The sequence below is a fragment of the Melampsora larici-populina genome (genome assembly GCF_000204055.1).
Source record: "Melampsora larici-populina 98AG31 unplaced genomic scaffold MELLAscaffold_27, whole genome shotgun sequence".
NCBI lineage: Eukaryota > Fungi > Basidiomycota > Pucciniomycetes > Pucciniales > Melampsoraceae > Melampsora > Melampsora laricis-populina.
In genome coordinates, this window is record NW_006768791.1 from 44,767 (window position 1) to 70,785 (window position 26,019).

At 38.3% G+C, this 26,019-nt stretch overlaps 4 protein-coding genes across 4 annotated transcripts; 2 read left to right on the forward strand and 2 right to left on the reverse strand.

Annotated features, from left to right (window-relative positions):
* Nucleotides 1-285: 285 nt before the first annotated feature.
* MELLADRAFT_88455 (uncharacterized protein) lies at nucleotides 286-5,048 on the reverse strand (the record flags this gene model as incomplete). The annotated part of the gene is made up of 26 exons (XM_007411931.1): nucleotides 286-464; nucleotides 553-565; nucleotides 653-708; nucleotides 787-1,036; nucleotides 1,174-1,214; nucleotides 1,283-1,300; nucleotides 1,385-1,526; nucleotides 1,636-1,796; nucleotides 1,865-1,941; nucleotides 1,998-2,012; nucleotides 2,082-2,111; nucleotides 2,177-2,226; nucleotides 2,295-2,482; nucleotides 2,591-2,676; nucleotides 2,772-2,858; nucleotides 2,932-3,018; nucleotides 3,081-3,149; nucleotides 3,233-3,300; nucleotides 3,484-3,564; nucleotides 3,639-3,701; nucleotides 3,766-4,025; nucleotides 4,107-4,368; nucleotides 4,434-4,481; nucleotides 4,572-4,745; nucleotides 4,797-4,914; nucleotides 5,008-5,048. 26 exons carry the CDS (start codon nucleotides 5,046-5,048, stop codon nucleotides 286-288), a joined length of 2,664 nt encoding a protein of 887 aa, XP_007411993.1.
* A 2,180-nt stretch (nucleotides 5,049-7,228) lies between these two features.
* MELLADRAFT_49002 (uncharacterized protein) lies at nucleotides 7,229-9,552 on the forward strand (the record flags this gene model as incomplete). Its single annotated transcript, XM_007411764.1, has 9 exons — nucleotides 7,229-7,429; nucleotides 7,506-7,664; nucleotides 7,741-8,024; nucleotides 8,130-8,274; nucleotides 8,351-8,470; nucleotides 8,533-8,618; nucleotides 8,711-8,778; nucleotides 8,845-8,862; nucleotides 8,938-9,552. 9 exons carry the CDS (start codon nucleotides 7,400-7,402, stop codon nucleotides 9,015-9,017), a joined length of 990 nt encoding a protein of 329 aa, XP_007411826.1.
* Nucleotides 9,553-20,666: 11,114 nt separating this feature from the next.
* On the forward strand, nucleotides 20,667-23,274 carry MELLADRAFT_64531 (uncharacterized protein; the record flags this gene model as incomplete). The annotated part of the gene is made up of 8 exons (XM_007411765.1): nucleotides 20,667-20,696; nucleotides 20,811-21,023; nucleotides 21,694-21,813; nucleotides 22,126-22,166; nucleotides 22,271-22,288; nucleotides 22,718-22,726; nucleotides 22,959-23,153; nucleotides 23,232-23,274. The coding sequence occupies 8 exons, from the start codon at nucleotides 20,667-20,669 to the stop codon at nucleotides 23,272-23,274; spliced, it is 669 nt and encodes a 222-aa protein (XP_007411827.1).
* Nucleotides 23,275-23,378: 104 nt separating this feature from the next.
* Nucleotides 23,379-25,565, reverse strand: MELLADRAFT_123287 (aspartic peptidase A1; the record flags this gene model as incomplete). Its single annotated transcript, XM_007411930.1, has 6 exons — nucleotides 23,379-23,465; nucleotides 23,580-24,092; nucleotides 24,198-24,282; nucleotides 24,357-24,922; nucleotides 25,004-25,424; nucleotides 25,555-25,565. The coding sequence occupies 6 exons, from the start codon at nucleotides 25,563-25,565 to the stop codon at nucleotides 23,379-23,381; spliced, it is 1,683 nt and encodes a 560-aa protein (XP_007411992.1).
* Nucleotides 25,566-26,019: the final 454 nt, after the last annotated feature.

Below are 26,019 nucleotides of genomic sequence, written 5' to 3' on the forward strand. Positions count from 1 at the left end.
GAATAACAAGATGATATATCTTCTTTAATTTTGTTTATATTATTATATCCTACAGGATTAAAATGATTGAGATATTTGATTCAGTAAATCAGATGAATTACAATGTATGGTAGAATATTTTGAACCGATATCATTAATTCGCAGTATACAAAAAGACAAGCGAACAAGACTAATCAATTTATTCTTCATGAAGATGAGATATATGCGAGAAGTACAGGAAGAAATCCCCAATCAAAATGCAATAATCAACTTAACACACGATGCGAAATGTCATTGGAACCAGTTTCAAGTCCACCACATGGTGTGATTAACGCGATTGATCTTGTTCATCATGTGATTAATCTTGTCGTTGTATGCTTCAAGATCCGCTGCCCTATGTTCCTCAGTTTGTTCATGATGACTATTTCCTCCCACTGAACTTTGATCGTCATCTATATTCAGCCACATCCTACCTCTATCTGCCACTGCAACAAGGAAGAAACCCAACATTTTTTTGAAAAAGACTGAGCTTTGTGTCAAATTGAAAAGAACAGAGGGTGAATTCAAGCTTACAGATATCCGCGTACTGTTTGAAAAGCAACCAAATAGACATGTCAAATTCAAGTTTTTGGTTAGCTGGACTAAGACTCAAGACAAGGATCATGTAACTCACATAGGCTGGTGCTGCCATTCCAACAGATCTAGTAGCGGGTTGATATGAGGAGCAAACTTGAAAAAGATAAAGATTGAAATGAAAATCACAAATCACAATGTCAATATTGTGAATGGAGTTTAAATCCCACTTACCCGAGTTGACCAATTCCTGTAACTCATCAACACTAAAGTCTGATTCATCCTTCAAAACACAATATCTACATGGTTTGGAAGTTCCTAAAAGTCCAGCTTGACTTTGACAAAAGAAATCGAAAATGTGAGGGTCCCCGATTTCTTGATCTACTACAGTACCCGCTCGAGCATTTCCTGATCTGTCTTGGTCATGCTGCTGAGCTAAAAACCTGATTCGATGACTTTCAAAATCAAGATAGATATCAGAAAGCTATCGATTAAATCTACTAATTGGACGCTAGTTCATTTTACCTCTTGGCACACACTATAAAAGTTATCTACATCACAATTTACATCCTGATCAGGAATTTGTATGATCAAAGTACAAAATGGAGTCTGATAACTTACTTTACAATCATTGTTCTCGTCACCGATCCTTTTAAGTGCAGCTTTTTCGAAGAAGCAGTCGTTAGAACGAAAACCGAATTCAACCTCATATAAGTTTGCTTTGACGCACCTTTAGCTCCGACGTATTCTAAAAGAATGAGAACACGAAGAATTCATCGTTTAAATCAATCGTGATAGAATTCACCCTTACAGAATGTATATTGTAACTGACCTTGCAAAAGAACCTGACCAAATTCACCCTCGGAAACTCCATCTCTAAAAATAATTAATTTCTTGGGGAAGATATGAGTTGGAAATTCGGTTTTCCATCTTTTCAGAAGTTGATACAACATATCTTCAAACTTTTCAATTGGCTTTTCAAAACAAACCCAAACCATCAATTGGAGAATCATTTTTCAATACTTTAATTCGGTTTGTAATTTAATTTGCAATTAAATCTTATGAAGCGATGGAGAAACAAACCTCTTGAGACCTGGGCCTAGATTGTTCATTCGCGGGCTCTAAGAGTGGCTGGATACCTACAATACCACTATACCTACATAAATTTGAATCCATCGTGCCAACCATCCCTACTACGGAAGGTTTAAGGACTGATCCTAAGTTTTGGTGACTTAAATCGACACCTTCGGGAAATCCAAACTAACATCAATGAAAGGACAGGAAGCCCAATGCAGATAGAATCATCACTCACCCACGAGCATAGCAGGTCCTTTGGTTAATACACGGAGAGCTGGTACAACATGATTTGTACCTCCAATCTTAATGTTGCTATAAAATCTTAATTAGCTCTCCTTCATTCTTATGATCTCGAGTAAATGACTTACACCTTTAAAGCGAGACTAGAAATTTAAAAAAAAGCATCAGTCACCTATATGATGATAACGAAGATGGTTGCAATCTTTGCTTACTTGGTGAGGTATTGGTCCTGGGCCTTCTGTCTACATGATGGAAGAGAGATGAGCAACTCGAATAAGCATTCAAATACTTGATTGAGATCACTTACAAATGTTTAGCAACCATACACTGAGTCGTCACCCCCTTATCTGCAAGTTGCTGAGTGTAGATTCCTTCAAATTCAGCTAAGCTATCACAGATTGTGCGGAGGAATCATTTCAACTCACATCACCTTCATGTTTGATGATATGATAATATTGACTTTTATCATCTGTTACACATATGATAATTTGAGGATCTGATCCGAAGATATGGCGAGCTTGCTTTCCAGTCTGATGAAACGCTGCTCGGATATGATTCGAACTCGTTCCTTGAAGTCTGACAAATGGTGGTTTCTTTTCTGGACAATTCAACCCTAAAAGAAAACATTCAAAGTCAGTACCTTGGAACAAAAAGTTTTTATGATGATTTGGAATATGGAATTCGTTCTCTTCATAAACTCATGAACAAAGATTCGATTTACCTATGTCATTCTGCTTTCTGACCAACGCAGGAAAAAAATGATCTAGTTCTCTGTCATTCACTCTTGGTGTACAAACCATCACACCCCTGGAATTATCCCATGAAAAGCATAGAAGCATGTATCTAATTTAGGACCAGAATCTGATCGTAATCTCCAAAGGGTTCAAGAGTAATCAACTGACCAAGATGATAATTCTCCTGGTTGAAAAAGTTTCAGGGGTGGTCTTGCAATGTTCCATTGTCCGTCTTTTGCCATAGCAGATCCACGTCTACACAAGGTCCAAAGGAAGAGCGCCCAATAAGATCTGGGAAAAAACCGAAATGAAGCTCTTGATCACTTACTCTCCGTACTTCAAATGTGTAGGTTGAAGAACTCTACAAGGAGCCCTCAAAAATTCCTCGGAAATTCTTAATCCGTACGCATCTGACCTACATCAATATAGAAAAGTCAGTTACATGGTTCAAGTTGGAGGTGATGAACAATAGCTGACAGATCTCTTGCCTCCTCCGTCATCATGCTACGATAGCCCTTCTTGATGTCCATGAACCTCTGGTGCGGCCTTCAAAAATGATTGTTTCCAACTTAGTAAGTAGAAGAATATTCAATTTTTGATATCATCATGTCCAAACCGCGTAGACTGACTTTGAAGTTTGAAAAGTTAGAGCTCTCTGTTGTTGATCGGATTGCAGTGTCAACTTATATTGTTGATTCTAGATGAAAACATAATCATCATAGTCAATCGCCTTGAGATATTTCATGAATTGTTTCTCGAGTTTTAAAAACAGAGAATTCACAGGCAGAACTTCACATAATTCCATCGGATATAGCTAATCAATAAAGTCTATTTCAGTAAATCACATCTCAGAAAGCATGTAATCAAAAAATCGACTCACCGCTTTTTTCTTGGCACTTGTTTGGACAGTTGGGAAATGTGGACCTCTAAGTTGCATACCATGGTGCTTCTCAAAAAAGCTCTACCATTGAAGGAGAAAAATAAGTCATGAAAAGGATCAACCAAATGATCAAAAGAGTAAAAAGTGGGACTCACTTGAACAGTGTGTTCCCCCTCTTCAGTCTGAAATCTTTCATCTGCACTACTTGACCCAAAATCCTTGAAGATATTTGAGCAAGCTGGTTAGCTGCATAATCTTGTGCATTCCAATATGGAAACTTACATAAATTAACCTTATGATCCCTGGATCATTAGGACTGCGTTTGATACTGATTTTTATTTTCCTTAGTACTCGACGTAAAATCATCTTTTTATCATCACGTAGATTTGAAAGGTCCCTAGGATGACACTCAAGTATACTAGCTGATAATTCCACCAAACTTCCTGGCACAACAAAAGTTGCGCAAGTGGTATCGACCGAAAACAATATATTGTTGAAGGCATCATCATTGTTACCTACCCGTAGATTGGCAATAAAGCCTCCTAAAGAATGAAAGATCACATCTCAATCAGAATGGTCAAAGTATCTTCATAAGACTTTCTTGTTATTTTATTTTGACTGACTTTTCAAGACAGCTCCGCCGGAGATATAGAGTTCTGGAGCTCCAAACGGGAAAACAGCTCTCGAAGTTGAAAAACTTTGATTTTCGTCCGAGTTGATTGGATATTTGATTGCAATATTATGAGCTTGATAGATTTGTTTAGCTTTGATTAAAAGTAAAAGTTTCTCCTCTGTTGGTTTGGTTGAAAAACCAGGATGTTGAGCACCAGCGAGTAAAGGCCGAAGCTCCGCTTTTTTGATCGGATTGGCTTGGATCGGTGTTAACTGTGATTTTGTGTAGTAAGTTTTCAATATTACCTTTTATCAAAAATGTTAAAATCTTTACTTACATTGTATCGGAATACGTTATCCCTCTCGTTGGGCTTAGAAGCGTTTACCTAGGTATATGACAAAGAAAATAAAAAGATTAGATTGATCGTCCAAGCTCTCTCTTCCAATCCTAATAGATTAATGTCAGAAATGCGAACTTCTCCAGTAAGTAAATTTTTGGGTATTTCGGCGTGACTGAAGGCTAGTTTATCACCATCAAAGACAGCGTAGATAGGTGGAGATTTTGCGTTCAAGATTCCAGCGATCTTCTTGAATACTTGCTTCCGTAGTACCACTGGTGGTGACCAGTCTTTGAAATCAGTGATATGTACCTTTCAATCAAGAACGTGAGGTCAAAAGAATATCAGCAACTTATTGATCACTTCCAAGAAATTAGCCAAAAGTACCGAATACTGAAAGATCGATTGCGTCGGAAAATCGGGCGAAATTTCGGCTCTGAAAACGTTACAAAACACGCTTGTATGTGCTGCCAGAGCCACACTGAATTCAAAAGCAAGAGATGAAAAAGAATCACTATTCAAGTATTTATGTGTAAGGTGTAATCTTCAAGGTCTACATAGTGTCTCTACACACCTTCCAAATCCAGGTCGAGACATAGGAACGTCTACGGACATCTTAAAATAGAATCCTATGGAGATGTTTTAGCGGAAAATCAATCAGAAGAAGATCTTTTGGGATTCAATTTTTTGGGCGTAAAACTAGGGATTCAGAGGACAATCTGGCGAGACTACTTGGACTGTTTGATCAGAGATTGATTGGATTTTATAGGCCTCTCAGAACTGAGCGTTCGTTCTACTCCTGTTTGGTCAGAGATTGGATCATCAGTTTGATCCAACGCGTCCACGGCATGAAAGGATATTGGTTGATTGCGCTAGTCACGCTTATGGTGAAGAAATCTACATACTCTTGTTATTACAAAGGCTTCATGAACCCTTCAAGTACCATTGTCGTCAAGACTCTCTCTCCGTATGATTATGTTCTCATATATATCTTCAGGTTTCAGCTGAACAAATCATAGAATATAGCTTTTGTATCTGCTTTTGTATCTATTACGTAGGTTTCGAATCGAATCGCAGAAAGTTGATAAAGATAGTCACGATTTGATAATAAGAAATAGAGGGTAGAACTTATCCGTGAGCAAAGGCCCTCGGCTCTTCAATAGGTCCCGACTGATTTATGTAAATCGTGACGATTGTTGACCATCCCAAACGAATCAGCTTGTGATATTTTGTCGTGTTTTGTTTTTTCGATCGTTAAGTTAAGAGTTGGTAAACAGATTCCCAATTTCGAGGTTTCTTTGTTATCTTTACGTACATGATACATATATAACACCGATGAAGCAAAGCAAGTTGACCGGCTTAAAGTCAACTATATCAAGGAGCGCATTCAATCTACCTAAACACCTGCCTATCCCAGCTCTGTTCACATGATAATGCTCGTCGACAATGAAAAAGCATGGACCTGCGGGACTTCATGTCGGCAGAAAACCAGTGCATTCGAAGGCCGAGACTCGACTGAGCTTTGTCCATGAAGGGTTCAGGGTCCCCAACAAAATTAACAAGGTGATATAACAGTCTTGAACAGTCATAGAATTAGAAAGCTACAGAATTTTACTTACTTTTTTTCCAATACCTGGTTGTTTCTTGACCTTGCTGTTCGATTGATTGTAGTTCTTGTGATCCAGGATAGGATTACTCGATTCAATTTCTACCATTCACATGTTAACTTCCATGATATACTTACGATCAAGAGTGAGAAATTCTTGAATCAACAAATGGTAAACAGAAAGATGAGTGGTGTTTGAAAATCAAATGATGTCATAGTTGATCTCAGCATACATTATTGATCAACAGCCAATGCAAATGGAAAACATTAGCCAAAATATGTTTAAACAGCAGTGAGTTCAATTCATTTGACCATCAAAAACTCACCTTTAATTTCCACAATTCTCAATACTTTGAAAGCACAGGTTTCCATGTCCCAGAAATCAGAAGAATGTAAAATCCAGAACAAACAAACATGGAATCTTTTCTAGAAATCAAAGTGATTGAAAGTGTAGTGAATAAGATTTAATCCAACTCCAAACCCAACCACATGAGCCTACAAGATTTCCCATTCTATTCTGAAGGGTTTGAGGTAGTATTTGATTAGATATACCAATTTTGCAAGATAAAAGCAGAAACTTGTTACGAATGCCAAAATTGGAGACATCACCTGAGGCTTTTGTTCTAGGCTTTTGAACTCTGAAAGAGAAAATGCCACCAAATGTGCTTCAAGTTCTGGTCTTTCCTTCTTCTCAAGTGGGTTTGACAACAGCAGAAATCACACTGGTAACCATACGCACAGTGGAATACGATCAATGCACGATAAAGACAAATCAAAAGTGAATGAAGAAGGGATTGATGATATCATTTTCATTTTAATTCATTCAAAGTGACCTCTTCCCTTTGTTGAAGCAAGCCTTCTCTAGAGGGGCTTGCGACTGATTGTGAAGTTATGATACGGGCACAGCCGAGAGGGCTTTGTTGAGCTATATAACCTCTTCCCTGAATCCGAGAAAATGAAAAGAGTGAAACCGATCGGGTGATATACTCACAGCCATTCACTCAAAGAGAGCACTTGAAACTGTATTTTACTAAAGTATTTTGACTTTAACTTGATCCTCGTTGACAGTTGACCGCGCCACTGTAAGAATTTCAATCTTTGGTGAATCGATTTACATACAAGGAATTCCCTTGATGAATTTCGATTAATTTCCTTAATCACCCTTTCCCTTTTCCTTTACCGTTACCTTCCTCTCAAACCCTTAAAGCTTTTAAAAACCTTCTACCACTCACCAATCTAATCAAACTTTCAACTCGCATATCATCCATCAACTCACTCGATACCCAATCATCATCATCATCATCATCATCATCACCATCAATAACATTCAAACTTCAACTTCAACTTCACCTCTTTCAAGATGGCACGAGACAGACTTGCAGCTATGCGTGTTTAGTGCTTATTTCACTTCCCCTTCCCTTTACCTTACCATCATTCATACTTACTCCCTCCATGAATCATTTCAGGCAAATCAAGGTGTAAACTACGGCTCGGATCCTTCACCACCCTCTGTCAACACTACAAATGGCTATGGTCTTGTACAACCAGACAAAGAGGCAGGTTTCATGGAAAGCTATGAGTTACAAGAGGGCAAAACTCTGGATATGCCCGCCTTTATGAATGAAGTCTGTTCATCACTTGCTTTCTCTCCTCCATTCTTATCGGCTCGGTTCTGATCCTCAAATCTCTTTGAAATCAAAGGTCTCCTCTCTCAACGATGGAATCAGATCAGTCAACGATAATATCGATCGAATTCGAGATCTTCATTCACGTGCACTTTCAGAATTAGATGAACAACAGCATCATTCGATCACCAATCAACTCGCAACACTCACTACTGAGACATCCAGATTAACCAACAATATCAAGAATCGAATCAATTCACTCAAATCTTCTACTGATGGTTTACCACTTGGCGGTGATACCAACGTCCGACTTACTCAAGTTGGTGCACTGAAGAAACGTTTGATGGACACCATTACCAAGTTTGTTGATTTTCAAATCCTACGGACTACTCGTTTCATGTCTCGGGAGAAGAGATATTGAAGGATTTGATATTCCAACTCATTATGAATCCATTCAACCATCAGGTATCAATCAGTCGAACAAGAGTCGCGTCAGAAATACAAGCAACGAATGGAAAGGCAATACAAAATTGTAAAACCTGATGCAACACCCGAGGAGATTAAACAAGCTGTCGATAGTGATGATGGCGGACAAGTCTTCTCTCAAGCTGTAAGTCTTTCAACCACGAACTTCCCTTCTCAGACCTCTTTTCTGTTTTCGGCCTATACTGATGGTGTCTTTGTAGTTGATGACCTCGAATCGATACGGAGACGCGCGAGCGGCGTTCAATGAAGTTAAAGAACGCCACGAGGATGTGAAGAGGATCGAGCAAACTCTGACAGAGCTTATGCAGATGTTCAACGATGTTCGTTGGAATACCTTCTTATATCTCATAGCTTTGCCTGACTATCGTACTTCTCTCATCAGCTTGCGACAATGGTCGAAGAACAACACCATGTCATCGAGAACGTCGAGACAACCGCAGCCGATGTGAATAGGGATACTGAGCAGGCGTCAGTTTCAATCTCACATTCTACTCGAAGAGTCATATACATTTGAAACTCATATGGATCATTGTTGTATTTTATTTATTTCATATTCACAGCGGTCAGCACATTACAAAGGCCAAGCAATCAGCAGCAGCCGCTCGGAAAAAGCGTATTATTTGTTTCTGTGAGTGTTTCGCACAGATGTACCAACTTGAAGATGCTTACTGACTAGATAATCTTGTGATCTCAGGGCTCATTGTTCTAATACGTAAGTGTGATCTTTTTTTCCAGACCAATCACTTTATTCGTTTACTGACCTACTCTGTTGCTTTTCGATCATTAGTAATAATTGCCGGTGCAATTATCGCAGCCGTTGTTGTGACTCAGAATAATAAGAATAATAATAACAAATCTACTGCGTAATGAAGATGACATAGTTTTCTGCATTTACCACTCCATCTCTTACTTCCCCTACCCTCCCAAAGATCTGGACGTTTTTTTTATGTTTTTTTTTTCTTTCGTCCAATCTTGTGATGATAAATCTGTTTAACTTTTTTTTCATCATCTGTTTACCCCTCTGAGCTTTTCTTTCTATGATTTTTGATAGAAAAGTTATTCATCTTACTTTATATGACTTTTCTCTACTTAATTTAATGAAATACTTTTTTTTCCAACTTTTGGCACAAGACTTTTTCTTTTTCTTCACTTCTTTCTACAATTGGCTCGTCTTTTGTTTTTTAAATTTTTCGTGACTCTCATTTTTCTTGATTTGCTACTTTTTTTTTTGATTGATTGTTGATTTTGTTGTTTGAAGAGAACTATTATTAAAGAAAGAGAAGCTGGTATAAGAAGTTATTTAGGCCTATAACTTAATTATTCATTTGAGGTTTGGAAATTGATGGTTTTGATTTTGTTAACTTTGACTTCTTTTTTTTTGGAATTTATACTTTTCAAATTCAATTCTAAGGATATTTATGTCACCAGCTTTACAGTCAAGATAGATTAGCTTGGCTGATCAAGAATTTATCTTTTCATTCTTACAAGTATGCAGGAAAAATATATGCACAGCCTTCAAATTGGTCAGGTTATAGGTTAAACTGCCTGCTGCATTAGACTGCTATAGTCACTCACCCTTGCTGCATCACTGCATCCTTCACTCACCCATCCATCCATTTGATTCTTTCCCATTCAGTCTCTTCTATGATAGGATTTGTCATGTACATTGTGCAGCTCAAAGTTGTTGCACTGACCAAATTTCAATCTGGACAATCCATCAAATCAATTGAAAACAAACTCCTTACTGCAACATCAAAAAAATCCTGTTCAAAATGAAACACTTTATACATTCATCCTCAGGCCATTATATGCAATCCTGCAACCTATGAACAATGAGGCTGCTCAGTGCTTTGGTCTGATAAGGATGAAGATTTCATGCTTGAACTCATCAATACTTATCTAACCCTTTTCTTTGACAAAATTCAACAAGCCATGTTTGGATTGAAAAACCATTGTGAATAACTTCAAAGAACGCCTTTTGCTAGTTAGGGTGTGTTCACTTAAGCAATCTCTGGTGAGAAATCACATTCTGAAAAATTTAAAAGTGTCTGTTTGGTGGTGGATGTTTCATTTTTGAATTAAAATCTTTACAGAATTTGATTTCTGGTCAGGAATTCCTTAAGAGTGAATGTGCCCTGACTGTTCACAAAGCTTTGAAAGTTAATGCCTTTTCTTCTGGAAAAAAATGTACTGATTTATTAGGTCCTTCAGCTTTAATAAGAGGAGATTGGTTTACAATTTCAGATGTGTAAAACATCCATGTTTGGTCCAAAAAGACAAACAATCAAAAGATTTGAAATGGTTGAGGGAGAGGGTTCACTATAGTGATCTGCAAGAAGTGCTTTCTAGTTCTTTTGTATCTCACAGGCAACAAGAGGCAATTTGCCTGCGGGGAAACCAATTGTATCCAAAAATGTATTATTTTAGCATTATTTCTGTGTTTTGGTTCAGAAACTGCATTGAATGTGCAGCTACTAAACATATAAAAGGCATAAAAATACAAATTTGTGTCACACCAATATTTAATACAAAAGTATAAAACCTGTTAAATCCAATCAAAAGTGACAGGTCTCCCACAAGACATTGTTAAATTGTGTCCAAAACCAGGTTTAATCTAGTTTTGGGCTCTCTGGTGCATCACACAGACAAAGACTTCTGCTGTTTAATCCTTTAACGGCTGTAATCAGTATTCTTACAGGAGAACCATCTCTTGTTTCCTGTGTCTGCCCATTATCAAGAAGCCAAAAATGACAATATTGTTCAAGCTGCCTGTCATGCAACCATACCCAAACCAAAAATCAGTCTTAGTGTTGTCACTATAGGGTGATTAAGAAAATGTGTGAGGAAACAGGAGTTATCATAGTCTACTTACCACCATACAAACCACAGTTCAATCCAAATGAGCAAACATTAGGTTTTCAAGGATGCTCTTTGTCAAAATGGTAGGCTTTCTCAGGATGTTGATAGGTTGGTGTGCCTGAAGATTAATGAGTGATGTATGTACAATCAGTCTCATCATAAGCTTATACACAACTTGTTATTACAGACCTTGTGATGATGATGATTGTGATCCTACTAGCGTCTGTTAGGCTAGTAGAGTCAATAAAAAGGTTGTAGAAGGTCTGATAACTTCTACCAAAGTGGTGTAGATCAATATCTACAAGTATGATTGGGTAGAGAATTGGGTGTAAGAACTTTACTTGCAATAAACAAGTAAAGACTCCAGTTAGTTGACCCTTAAACAAATGCTTTACCCCAGGGATTTTGGGTTAATTATTGTCTTTACAATAATCAAAAATAAGAGCAACTGATGTGCAGTTATCAATCCTAATTTTATCCTCTTCTTATTCAAAGAGAGGTCAAAGGAGGTGGTGTAAAGGATTGCTTATAGCCCTCACTGCGGGGAAAGTTATCTTCTGAATAACAGGACGGGAAGCTCAAATGAATTGAGCTGAGGGAAGTTTTTCTAGAACCAGTGAATATTTATAATTCCTAGCTCCAAAAGGATGATAATCAAAACATCAGTTTAGATTACCTAAGGAGCCAGGAGTGTGCATGTCAATAGTTTGAATAAGTAAAGAAATGAGATTCAGTATAAGAATAATTCATATACTTGTAAGGTGATCTAGTTTGTAATGCTGTCAGGAGAAGCATTACAGGTGGTGTTAAAGTCTATTATAACACCCGGAACTTTACACTCTGACTAATAGAGATTTTGCCATAGATTTAGAGTTTCTTATCTCTGATGAATCCCAAATCTGATAGGAGCAATACTCCAGGACTACTTCCTTACAAGTAATTCCACCAAATGGATATTACCAGGGATACTGATTATGGAGTCTAATCAGAAACAAAGTTGAATGAGCACATAGAATAAGCAACAAGACACAAGGTTTTAGTTTCAAGGTTTGTAGAATCAGGCCTTTGAAGTTTGGTAATTGATAAGCAAAGTCTAAAGGTTCTAGGAAGATGAAGAAAAGCAAAGTTGTGTAGTTGTGGAATAAAAATGTGATGATGTGATTCTTCTAAAAATGGTTGGATCTTCAGGGTTTATATAGTCTGAACCTTGGAAATCTTTGGACTACAAGTGCACTCAAAACATGGCTCTAAGGCTAGGTTAATTACAGTAACACAGTCACCATTGGGTTATAAGTATATTTCACCTGTTATGTATGTGTTATGGCTGTGAAATATGTGTAGCTTTGGTTCACATCAACTTTGTGTATGTACACACTCTTTGATGTAAGTTTTGCACATGTTACATATGCTGAATCATATGTAACTTGACTCTTGAAACTGAGCCTTGAGTTGTAATTGCTATTTTTAAGGTATTTTGAGAAAAAGGTTTACAAAACCCACAAAATTGATCCAATTTTGGTGCCAAGGGCAGATTTGGAATCCTCACATCAATAGCAATCCAAAGTTGTATTGAACATATTGTTTGTAACAATCTTTACATTATAGAAAGTTCTCTTCACACAATGAAGTGTTTGATAAAACAGCTTTTTGGCCGGCCGGACATTACATGCTTTTAGACACTACCCACTATACAATTTCTTATTATCATATGTTGCCCATTGGTACTCTGGTTGCGTATTCAGGGCTGACAATGATGAGATGTTGTATCATTTTTGTCAGGAGGTGATCCTTTGCATTAAAGGCCTAGAAAAGCTAGAAAATGAAAAAAACTGAGTGCTTGGATTTTTTTACATCAACTGAAATTTTCTGCCAGGAGGAACATAGCACATTCTGACTTATGTACCTGATTGTTTCAGATTTTTTGGCCAATATCAAGCATGCCATATCAATTCCTAGGGGGGCTCATTTTTCACATGGGAAAAATACATTATTTTCACAGTGTATGTAAGTATTGAATGCTTGAAATTCAATTTTTCAAGATTTGAGGGCTTGTCCTCACCCAGCTTCAAGATGATATCAATCAGAAGTTGTTCAGTGATTAGATTCCCGCCATTTTCGAAACATTCCATTGGGGATGATGATACTTCCTTTCCAGCTCTCAGATTCCTGTTGATCTGATCAGTTTTGCTTTGAAATTTGTCCTTGAGGATTATCAAAGAGGCTACAAGCCAGTACAGAAGGTACACTGAATTTCAAAAGGCTTGAAATCAGAGGAATCAAAAAAAATCTAAGCTGGCCCGTGCGGGGCGCAGCACCAGCCAAAATTCAACTGGCCGGGCTGTCAACTAACCCGTCTTGTTTGAATATTTGCGGACTGCAACTTGTACTAACCTGCAAATCCTCAACAACCTTCATGATATTCACCACTATCCCATCTTACAACATTTCCAATTCCAGATGAGAAGAACCGTGATAGCCAAGGCTTGGTATGGCCTTCCCCTATTTGACCCCAGCAACAATCATGTTTCAATCCTTTCTTCAGAAACCTCATTCAGTCTTTCTCCCAACACCGTCAATCATTTCATATTATTCCTGTTTTCAGCGTCAAATTGTTCTGTTTTTCATTTTGATCACTTTCTAAAAGCGTCAAATCATTCCAAATTTCTTCCATACCTTAATCCCATTCTAAAAATGGCTCCAACTCCTGCTTGTACATCTATGTCTGCCAGTCAATCTCCTGGTTCCCAAACTTTGTCTAATAACCATAACAACCACGTGTCAGTCCCTTTAATGAGTGTTAGAACTGCAATAGGGCGGTTCAAGAAGGGCTTTTACAGCCTTTTTTTAACTTTTACATTTGGTTCGGGACCCTTAAATTTTAAGTGAAATTTTAAGTTTGTGAACCACCTTTAGAGGTGGTTCACGGTTTTGCAATCTCATAAAGTGTCTTGAAATTTATAAAGTATTTCAAACCAACAGGCACATCTTGAGCAAAAAAAATCACTTCCATTGTTTGTATTTTTTTCGTTCGTTCCTAGATTGTCCTCATTGTTTTTCCAAAAAAAAAACAAATTTTAAGGACTGGGGAGCCTTAAAATACGGGATCGGCACTCTGCGTGCAGGGTGTTTGCAATTTCCTTCTTGAACCGCCCTAATAGTGACTCATGATGAAGCTGTGTTTCCGTTTCAGAACCGATTCTTGTAGCGTGCAACCCAACCACACGGAAAATGTGGATGCCGCCAGGCAAGAGCGAGAACACTTACTGGAACCGCTCGATTTTGGCAATCTCTTGGGTCTCAATGTCAACACAAGCAATACCACATCTGGTATAGGCTCTCGGGAATCATCCGTGGTGTTTGACTTCCGCCAAGAGTCTCCGGAAAAAGAACCGGGTAAGTAATCTTTCAATGTTTCATTTTGGTCGTGAGCTGACTTCGATTATCTTTCTTCTAGATCCTTTGCCAAAGACCAAGAAAGAATCAGGTAAGTGATTGTCTAGGGTTCTTTTTTTAGGCTGTGCTGACACATCTTTCTACTGGCTTTGTCTGAAGCCATGTCACGGAAGCTTCATGATCTTACAGTTACTTTAGGCTTATATACCCCTGAGGCAACTACTGGACCCGTCAAGGCCAACCATAAACGGAAATGGGTGCTTCAAAAGTTTCCTGTGACAAAGCAACAATTCGACATCTTGAATAATTCCTTCTCCCAATTGAAAACATTCTTATGGGCCACTGCCGACAAGATCCGCAATGATACCGCAGGAGGTATGAGTGCTTTATTCCAAACTGCCAACACCAACAAACAACTTCCATTTGGTGTCTATGTTTTCAACCACTCAACGTATGGCAAAGGTAAATTGGGCAGAAACATAGTCACAGTCAATGAACATCTCAAAGCTTTCTTCAAAGTGGTTGGCGACAACCCAACTCAAGAATTGGGTATCGTTGTCTCAATGGAACATCCAGCAAAGGCTGCCCAAATTGTGGCTGGTGTAAGTTATTATCTTTGTTTTATTTATGTGCTATTTTGCTGACTTACATGGTTTGTTTTGTCCTTTTCCCTTTATATTTAGGAACGGTCTCTAGCCCATGCCGTTTTGGAAGCCTCCCATACAGTTCACAAAGGTTGACTCACCCCTGCAGACAAACTCACTCACTCGGACCCCGTCCCCAAACGCAAACTGGTCTTGAACAAGTTAGTTTGTCACCACGAGAAGAAAGGCAACAGTGCTGGCCAAGGTTATTGCATAGTCAACGTGGATGACAACAAATTGATTATGGACTTATCATTTGATCATATGATACAGTGGGCTAGGTTACTGGTAAGTTTTGTTTTTGTATTGTCTCATACCTTTGACTCTCATTCTGTCCTTTTCATTTTGTTAATCATTTTGGTTCATGTTTTATTTTGGGTCCAGGCCTTGGGCACAACCGGAGTCACTTTGGACAACCCCCCTAAAGATGTCCCTGGTTTCAAATGGCACAGCATCAAACACACCCTTGTTCAAACCACGCCTGTATTTTCTGCAAAGCGAGCCAAGACCGCCACCTCCACCCCTGAATCACCTCCGGCCACCTGGGGTTACGCCAAGATGCAGGGCATGCACATCGAGGTCGATATGCATGAAGCCCGACAGCTTGCTCATTTCTCCACCCTGGCCAGTTTCTTTGCCTTTGCTCAAGTGCCAGCCAACAAAGTCAAGACGGTTACTGAGATTCTTGAAGAAAACAACATAGAGAGTTTCTTTGCTTTTCTATTCCCTTAAGCTTTCAACACGCGCGACATGGAACACTGGAGTATTTGATTCGGAACCGGGCTCAGATTAATGGCAAGCGCTCGTTGCTACTACGTCCATCTCGTCAATTTGGAAGAACAAAGGCTCTGAACTGCTGCTGTGGTGGTTGTGTCCAACAGTGACAATGACTGTGAAGTTCAAGTAATGCCAAAGAAAAAAAAATTCTTTCATCATCTTCCTACTCAAAAAAATCAATACATGTCTAATCATCTATACCTTATTTGTTTTAGTCTTCCTTTTTTTTGTTTTAAAAAACCGTATTGTTCTCATCCACTTCCACTCAAATAAAGTTAGATACGTGTCTCATCAAGTATTTAAGAGATTTATACTTGTTTTAGTCTTATATCTTTATTTGTTTTACAAAAATTGTATTGCTCTCTTCCCCAAAAGCATTATAATCATTACTACAACTTACTACTTGTGCAGTTCTAGTTTTGGGAGTGTACCCCTTCCCGGTTTTTGTTTCCTTGGTAATTCAAAGCTTGGTTTTGTTGTCTTATTTTGAGCCACCTATGACCCAGTACCAATCACTTGGTAAAGTGATTGGTAACATGCCGATGACCCCAACATATGAGATTTTTGGGAGTTCATCCTTGACTCTCACGCAAAGAGTTTTAATAGGTCTGATCCTTTATAATGTCTGACAATCCAAAGTCTTCATGTTGAAAGACTTTGATGGCCTTCCAAATAGGAGACTCATGGAAGTCCATCCTTCTCGGTCACACAAACTGTTTTATAAGAATCGGACCTTGCATTTTTCTGATGATCCAAAGTCTTGATATCGAAACAGTTTGATTGGCTTGCTTCCTCTGCCGTGAGATTCTTTTGCGATGTAAAAGTTCACTTAACTTCAACTCAGACAAAATCAGAGTAATCAAACGTCTGATCTCAACTTGTGCTTGCCACTAAAAGTCCTATCAATTTGTAGGACTTTTTATGACCGGCTTCAAAAATCTGAACTCAACATACGTGAACAGCAAAGTTAAGACTCAACAAGGTTGTAATTACTTTGAGCACTGAACATTCTTCACAGCACAGAAAGCCCTTTTGAAAACACATTTGTTAGAAAAGTAATCAAGCTAAAACACTTTTTGAGTAAACACAAGTTGGACTAATTCATCAAAGGGATCACACAAAATTATGATAGTACAGAAAACTACATAAATCAAATTATGAGTAAGAAAACTTTGAGTGACTAAAACAAGGAATGACACACAAAGGTTTGAGAGAATATAAATCAAACTTGAGCTATATGAATTTTTGAGTAGGGACAATTTCACTAAGTGGGGTGATAGGGCCAAAACAAAGACCTATCCTACTCTTCCTCATCAAATCAAGCATTGTATTGCATCCAATAATGCCGAGTAATGTAGCCACTGTGTGCAATGAGTGGTTGCAGTAAGGATCGAGTCATGACCCAACCCGCTAGTAAAAGTAAGTATTCAGCCTTATTGTCTTCAAAATACCATTGCTGTTCACATTTAAAGTGGGCCTTCATACAATGAAAGCCAATTTTGATAGGATTCATATCAGGGGAATAAGCCGGTAGGTAGATGACTAGGATTCCGGCGTGTCGACAAAGCTCAAGGATTCGTCCACCGTGGTGAACTCGAGCGTTGTCCATGATCAACACTGAGTTACGAGCAGGATAAGGGTTCATAACAGGAAGCTATAAATCAGAAGGAGCAAAGAGAAGTCAGGAAACATTACCAAAACAACGCATAGACATGTGCAGGCAGCTTACCAAGTCATTTTTGAGGAAGAGCTCAACATCAATCCTGCGGACCGGGCCTTCAATGACAGTACCAGCTATCATTCCCTGCTTGCTGACAGCCGGCAGTAAAGTCCAATGTGAGCGCTTGGTTGGTCGCTTTTCACGCACGGTGTGTGATCCACGCTTAGCGTAACTACGTTTTCAAGATGTGTCGCGGCCCACTACCCCGCTTTCATCTGGAAGTCAAAACAGGGGTTAGTAATCACATTGTAGACAGAAAACCGAGCAAATCAAGGACACACCAATAAAGACAAAGCATTCCAGCAGTATTCCAGCCACCCAAAACATAAAATCTGTCCTTGCTTCCAGGGACTGATCCGGATGAACCCCTTGAGTGACCAAGAGAGACATTCCTAAACGGTTGTGAATTTCACGAGTTATAGTTGCACGAGACACGTCTAAACCAGTCAATTCCTTGAGTTCGGATTGCAACTCATCCAAATAGATTGAGGGGCGATCAGTCACGAGGTTGTAGAGGATGGCAAGATTCTCGTTAGACAAAGCATGTGGTCGGCCAATGGGGTCATAAGTTTCTGGATCCTTGATGACACGGTTGGTGAGAAGGAAAAGGTGTTTCCATTGATAAATCAAAACATCCGAAATCGAAGTTTGTAAGCGCAAGTTGATATTGGCAACAGAGACATCTCCACCGCCAACTGAGTAGCCAGGAGCTTGATTTGCTCCGAGTAAAGGACAAAACCCATATTGAGGGTAGAACAGATGGTAGGATAGGTTTGGAACCAGAAAGAGGAATTGGGATAGGAATCACTGAGCATTCCGTGATGAGAGGGAGAAACGGAAATGGTGGCAATAGGGTTCACCCCAACCAGAAAAAACCATCTAAAGGAAGTTAAAAAAACAGAAAAAACAATCTAAAGAAAGAAAAAAAAAGAAACACCAGAAAGACGATTGATCTTCTGCAGATTGTCAGTGGTGTGATGGGTTAGTTGACAGCCCGGCCAGTTGAATTTTGGCCGGTGCTGCGCCCCGCACGGGCCAGCTTAGGATTTTTTTGATTCCTCTGATTTCAAGCCTTTTGAAATTCTGTGTACTCTTCCGTGGTAATAGGGGGTTTCAAGTCAGGATATTTTTGTGATTTTTTTTTATGAAACAGACAAGTTTCTAAAATTTTACGGCATTTTTCTTCTGCTAATATGCGGTCAACAGCATCCGGGACACCTAAAAAGGTGTCCCCAATTTTTGAAATACGTGAAATTTTATGGTCGCAGACAACTTGTTTTACAAGCAGACACAAAAAGTTTACGTCACCCCCTGGGCCCAACCAGTTCACTAACCTGAGAGGTGTACTGCAGAATCAAGCTGTTCGGGGCCTGGGGTGAAGTAAACTTTTTGCGTCTGCTTGTACACGTCCCCATGCCTAGGAATTGTAATCATTGGGGTCAGGACAAACCCTAGCCCGGCTGCTGCACAACTTGAATGATTACGTAAATCACTTGGAGGGGACTGTACAGCAAAATACTGTGAATTTTTTGACTTGAAACCCCCTAATGTTGTTTAGAAGTTGATAGAGCAAACAGGGAGAAATGGCAAGATAGATCTGATCCCCAATGCATGTGATGTATGGTGGATTGGTTTTGTCAATCACTATGGCCAAGATGCCATAATGCTCTAGGAGTCTCTTCTTGATCACTCATGGCATGTTACCCATTGGTGTGAGGACACTCAGGAACAAGATTTTGAGGATTCATACTTAGCTACTCTACTGCCCATTTTTTGTGACTTTGCATTGAAAAATTTGTTTTTTTTGGGTAATGATTTTTGGCCCCTCCCAGTCCCAACTTGGGAGAACCCAAAAAACATGGCCACAGGTGGGTTAAGGCTTCAAAAGGGCTACAGAGGGGTTTGACTGTATCAGTCAATTGAGGTTAGGTTTAAGCAAGCTTCAACAAACGTCCAACGGCGACTTGGCAAGCAAGGGGTGATCGGTCAAGCTGTACCCGCTCAGCTGTCTCCACATGTCCCCACAGGCACCGATGCCACATCTCAGCACATGGACTCTCGAGTCTCAACTCATGATACGGTAAAATCATGATCCATCTCACAGCAAAATGGATGGATTTAGTTGCATTAGTGGATCCTTGCAGATCTACAAGCTGTGTAAGATAACACAGCTCGGTTCGTTATCAAATCAAAACAACTGTCCAGCCAAGTTGAAGTTGCCGATCAAGTTTTGTTAATAAGTGCCAAAAAGTTTAAAGAGCTGTACACATTTTTTTCCTTTTTCAGTTCACAAGTTCTTGTGGAGAAAGACATTGATCGACCGAAGCTTGTTTCACAGTTTGTGGTTCCAACTTCCAGGCGAGGTAACCGTAGAGCGCGAGGTCCACTTACAAGGGAATCTTACCGGATCATTTTCTTTCTGCGAAAGAAAGACGAGAACCTACGAGAACGTCGCGGGAGGTTTTCGCACATCGTTAAGCACGTCTGTCCGGAAATCAGTTCACTTGGGATCTTGTCTCCTCCAGGCTTCTCCCTTCTCCTTAAACTTAGCAAAGCTCACGTGTTAAGTCTATGCTGTCCCTCCTTCCTCGGTGTTTCCCTCGACTTCCTAGTGTTCGTCCAGGTATGTAATATTGAATTGGATACAATAAGCTTCAATGGAGGAATTGGTTGTAAAGCCCAAAGTGAGTGTGGAGAAGATATTTTACATAATTAATTCTACAAACTCTTTTGTGATAAATCTCGCTGGGAAGCATGAGGCGATGTGATTGATTGATTGATGAAGCTTAAACTGATTCACACAGCTTTGAAAGTTTTGCTTGTTCTCATGACAGACTTCGATAAACCAGTGTCATAAAAAGGTCCACCAAGGAAGAGAAGATCTATTTTCTAGTGTGATTCTACTTAAGAAGCAACTTCTATCCTTAGACTTGAACTCTTCTCTTCGGCTGTCTTACTTATTTCCCTTTAAATATCCCATTTATATCTATACTCATCTCACAAGCATTCACATCGATTGAGTGATTAAACTACATTGAATTGATACCTCGATTGTTAGTCTAGAAATCCAAGTGACAGTCTTTCTTATTCAAACCTCACGACATCAACTTGTAGTCTAAAAAAATGGCCCGCGAAAAGATTGCCACACTGCGCGTAAGTTAAGACAAGTCGGATCGTATGATTCTGAATAATATAGAATCTTACCTTCTCGGCAATCGTCTGATATCCGACTTTCGCTTTTTTTGATTTTGATTTGATTTCTATCAGGTATCACTTTCTGAATCTGCTCGGGTACAACTTTTGACTCAAACCAAGGAATTCGATCGTAATATGACTGATCCATCTCAACTTTCAACATCAAGAACTTCAATGTCTTCATCCTGTTCATCTTTGTCTTCTCGTACTTCAAACGTACCATTTCGAGAACTCGAACCATCCGTAACTATTGGACCGATGCCTATTGATAATTTCATGGATGAGGTTAGTCAACCAATCTCAAATGAATTCTTTAATCAACACCAAACATTAATTTTTTTTGTTGATTTCTCTCGGAATAAAAGATATCAGAAATAGCAGCCACATTAGAAAACCTAAATTCAAATCGTCATATCTTAGGAAAAGATACAGAAGAAAGTTTAAAGAGTGGAGAAAGATTAAAACGTTTACTTAGAAGAGAATCAGATCCGAATCTAAGTGTATCTAATTCCCAAGAAAGAGCATTAAGAACTGCTCAGATTCATGCATTGAGATGGCGTTTGGCAGATATCATACCTCAGTTAGTGATTGAACTCCATTAAATAATACATATCTTTCTAGAAATATAGTGTGGGATTATACTCATTTGTGGTTCTTTTTTTTCTGCGAAACTTAACGATATTGATATCGTTGTAGATTGGAACTTGATCATGAGAGTGCTTATAGCATGACTCGAGATAATCTGAAGACAACCTTGAAATTAGTCGTAGGAGAAGAACAATCTACAGAGTCCAGACTCGAAAGTCTCTTAAAACTCTCGCCCGATGGACTTGAATGTTTCCTAGCTAAAAGCGTGAGCTCAATGAAATCATATCCAGCCAAACCACATCGTTTAAACGAAAGAGACGCGAATATACTGATACTGTTTATGTAAATCGTCAATCTTGGAGATTAGGTACGAGAGTCTAGAGATTATCCAACATCAAGAGAAGCGGCAATAGAAGCAGTAGAATTGTTAAGAGAGTGTCATAGGATAGAAGTCAGTTCAAAAGCACTTGCTCAGCTATCAGAAGATGTAAGTCTTATAAGTAGCTTTCTTACCTAGATCTTGAGTACATCACAGTACCCTGAAATCTGATTTTATGGAATTCGTTTTCAAATTAAGTTACGAAGTTTTGATCTTCAAAAAACAGGAGAACTAGGAGAAAAACATAAAATTGAAAAAAATATCGAAGTTGGAAAAACGGATCAGTCAGTTGAAAAATTTCTAACACGCTTTACGTGATCAATTCTTAAAACTTTCTAGTGCTGAACATCACTAAAAAAACCCATTGGTTTTGTTTTTATTTTTTTATAGATCAAAGATTGAAAGGTATTCTACTACTAGGTACGAGTGGATCAGAAGGCATATCGCGTATTTTTATATAGGTGTGTTACTTAACTAAATCTTCCAGTACACGCCTATGATTCCTTCCTAGCATTGTCTCGAAGACCTTTTAACTGACATCATGCTCTGAATACTCTTTTTCTAGGTCTAGTGGTATTACTAGGTAAGCAACTGCATCAATGCTTTTCATCATAAAGTATCTGACACTAACACTTTTTTCATTGATTTTCTTTTCAGCTGGAGCCGTCATTTCTGCTATCTTAATTGCACTAGCAATAACCAATCATGAAAAGACCAAATAAAGTTCCCGCAACAAAACTTAAAGCTATCATACCCTAGTATCAATTTGTATATGATTAAAACTATTAAAAGTTCTGAGAAAAGTTAAAAATGTTCATTGTGGTTTTTTTCTTCATTATTGATTTGAGGTTTTTTTTCTTTCGAGAGATTTGTTGTTTGTATTGTATTATTATTATTTTTATTAGATTGTTTGTTTCGTTTGATCAGATGGATATTTTTGTTGTCTTCATAAAAATATAATCTTATTGATTTATGAATTTCAAGTCATGGGGGTACTACTACCACACTACAGGAAATGCCAGTAAGTTTTATCGATCTCATGGATCAAAAAATGCTAGGATGTAGTAACATAAACTCATTCTACAACATATATGTTTGAGAAGCTTGACACCAAAAAGATTAGACAACAATTCAATTTCTCCTGAGCTTTTAAGTTGAAGAGATATATATTATCACTTCTACCACCCATTCCATTCTTTAGCCAGACTTTCTCAAAATAATATGAACCAATAAAAATTTGTGACAAACTCAAGATCTTCTCCGCAGCTTCGCATCAACACTAGTGAAAAAAGGTGCCCACATTCCACGCAGCTTGTACATGCAGATGAAAGTCAGTCCATAGAGATGTATGAAGAAGAATTCATTGATTCCTCAAAGGCGTCCTTCAATGATATGAATGAGATTCGATATACTTCACGAAGAAACAAAGACGAAATTGAACCAATGAGGTATGTATGTATGTACCACCGGCACCATCAAAACTTCAAAATCGGTTAATCAAATTAATCAAAAACCGCTCCAAATAGTCCAAACAAATGTGAAAAGAGAAAAAGGAAAGAAAAACCATAACAAAAAGGTTTCAAAAAAAGGAGTGAATTAATAATCATAAATTAAAAAAATTAAGGAAATCAAAACAGAAAAGCATCAAATGGGTTTCTCAAATCCGGCGATGATTAAGTCAAGATAGGTAAATCAGTACGTCTACTTAATCCAACTGATCTTTGACCGTTTGTTTCATACCTTAGAGCAAGATACTGGTTCTAATAAAAAAAGCAAAACCCCATACAAAAAAAGTAAGTTAATCAAAATGATTCAAGAATTGCCGGTCCAAAATCATGAAGTTCAGAAAAGAAAGAAAAAAGTGAAACACAAACCTTAATGAATGTATCACCTAAGACTACAAATCCTTCACTTCCAGATTGGATACCACTATAACAGATTCCACTTTGATCATCAGTTCTCGGCTCATTTAGAATAGATTGGTAAGCTAAATCTTCAGCTGGGATCACAAATTGAAGACTTCCAATTCCGAATTCAAAAAAGATATTAGGGGAAGCAGGAGTTGAAGTTGGGCTAGAACGAGCGTGTAGATGATGTTTACGATGATGTCTGCTATAGAACTGGTTGGAGGTATGAGATCTTTTTTTGAGATTAAGAGGTAGACTGTGGCCGTGTGGGGGAGAAACTGTCTTGACCGGTATAAGTGATTTCGAGTCAAGAGGGCCAGGGGATGTGTGATCTGATCGGTTATAAGTAGATTTTTTGTTGGACGGGTTGTGGGTTGAGCATGGTACCATCCAAATCCCATTGTCTGGATCAACAACGGAACCAGGGATTCTTTTATGAATTTCAGCAGCCGTAGTTTCGGAGACTAGTGTTAAGGTAGTCTTGAAATCATCAGAGATAAAGGATAAAAAATAAATCAGTTGATTCGGTCACCTCAGCTTGCGATCATAAAGTTGTGAATATTTTAACGGTAGGAAGAAACTTACACCAGTATCAAGGATAGCTCGAGGGGGATCATTTGGCGACATGACATTGGATCCATTGACATATATACCAGTCAGATCCACACCCCTACAAGCACACCAACGGCATCAGTACGCGTTATCAAATCCTTAGTGTAACCATTAAATTCCTCAAGATCTCACCAAAAGTTATGACTAGTAACATTTTTCCAAACTAAATCCTCACGAATCCATTTCTTACTAATCCCACCAAACTTAAACTCACCTAAAGCTGAACCCGAATCATATTCAAGTTCTTTAACTAAAGCGATTCCAATAATAGGTTGATCAAGAGTTTGACTATTGACCAAATTAGTAAAAACGCCTTTTGGATCATTGGTAGTAAAGACAGAAAGTGGATCAGGTCCTATACCCATCAATCCGTCTACTGGTAATTCAGCCCAATCAGAAGAAACCATGGTTGCTAAACCAAAGGTTTGATTGTAAGCTTTAATAGAATTACCAATGCTGACTGTATCCTTTACTAACTCTCCACTAACAGTTGAACCATCTCCAAAAGTTTGATCAAATTTGTTTTCTGATAAAGGTGTACTTGTAAAAGAAGTAGATTGGTCTGGTTTGAAAGTCGTATGGTTTGTAGTTGAACATGTTTTGCAAGCTTGATCGAATAGAAATAAATCGGATGATCCTGAATCGAGATTAAGACGAAACATTTGAGCTGGAGTTCCGACTGAAAGAATTGTTGACCACTGAGTTCAAATTCGAAAGACCATAACATTAGATTTATCTTCTATGAGCTCCTCATCTCATTCAATTTATTCTTTACTTACGGCTAGATCTCCATGAAAGCTTTCAGTCTTCACAGTTGCAGTACCCCAATTAGGATCCACCAAAACTCCAGAAGACCCCACAGACCGTAAAGTATCAAGCAAAAGCGATCCAGGTGAATGAAAAACATCCCCAGTCGTTTTCAAAACCGATGGTAAGATCAAACCAAGTCCACTTCCTAAACCTTGAAGAGCTCTTGTTTTCCATTTAAGATTTTTCGAACGAGTTGGAGTTGGTTTAATTAAAGTCTCTTTAGTTTTTTTAATTTCTAAAGGTAATAATGATTCAATAAGTGGATATAAATCTGATGATGATCGATTACTATTCAAAAATTCAAATAAACCATAACGTGCAATTGATCTGGCTATCTGTAATTTGGGACTAGATGTGATAGGCGCAAAAAGTGCTTCAGAAGTGAATGTCCTATATATATATATTTTTGAAATCAGTGCTAGTCAAAATATAATAGAAAGCTTCACTTTTCCTTAAGATTTTGAATCTTATGGTAACCTACTTCAGATAAAAAAAAATCAATAAATGACTCTAGACTTACTGGAGATCCATGATATGAGAAATGATGAAAGATATGATACTACGACACTAATAAGTAGTCCAAAGACGCGACCTGAATGAAAGACTTCAAAGTTCTTCGAGACCAAAACACGCAAAACACACACACACACAATTAAAGAATGAAGTCCTACTTGATGTTGAATTTGAAATCACAACCAAGTAAACCGTATAAATTAAAAATGGATAAACAATCAAGACACAAACCAAAGAAGAAAGATAAAGATGGGATTGAGATCATGTTGGATGTAAAGTTTGAAGGATAATAACATCAAACCAACGCGATGGTGAGTAAGTCGATTCAGATCTTGGAAGTTGGTTCTTAGTCATCTTGAGGGAAAAAATTAAGGAACACCAAGGGTTTGGGACGTGGGTTTGAAAGATCGTTTGTCAGTGTGATTGGACCTGGGACCTGAAGATATTGAGAAGGATGTTTTGCTCAGATCGA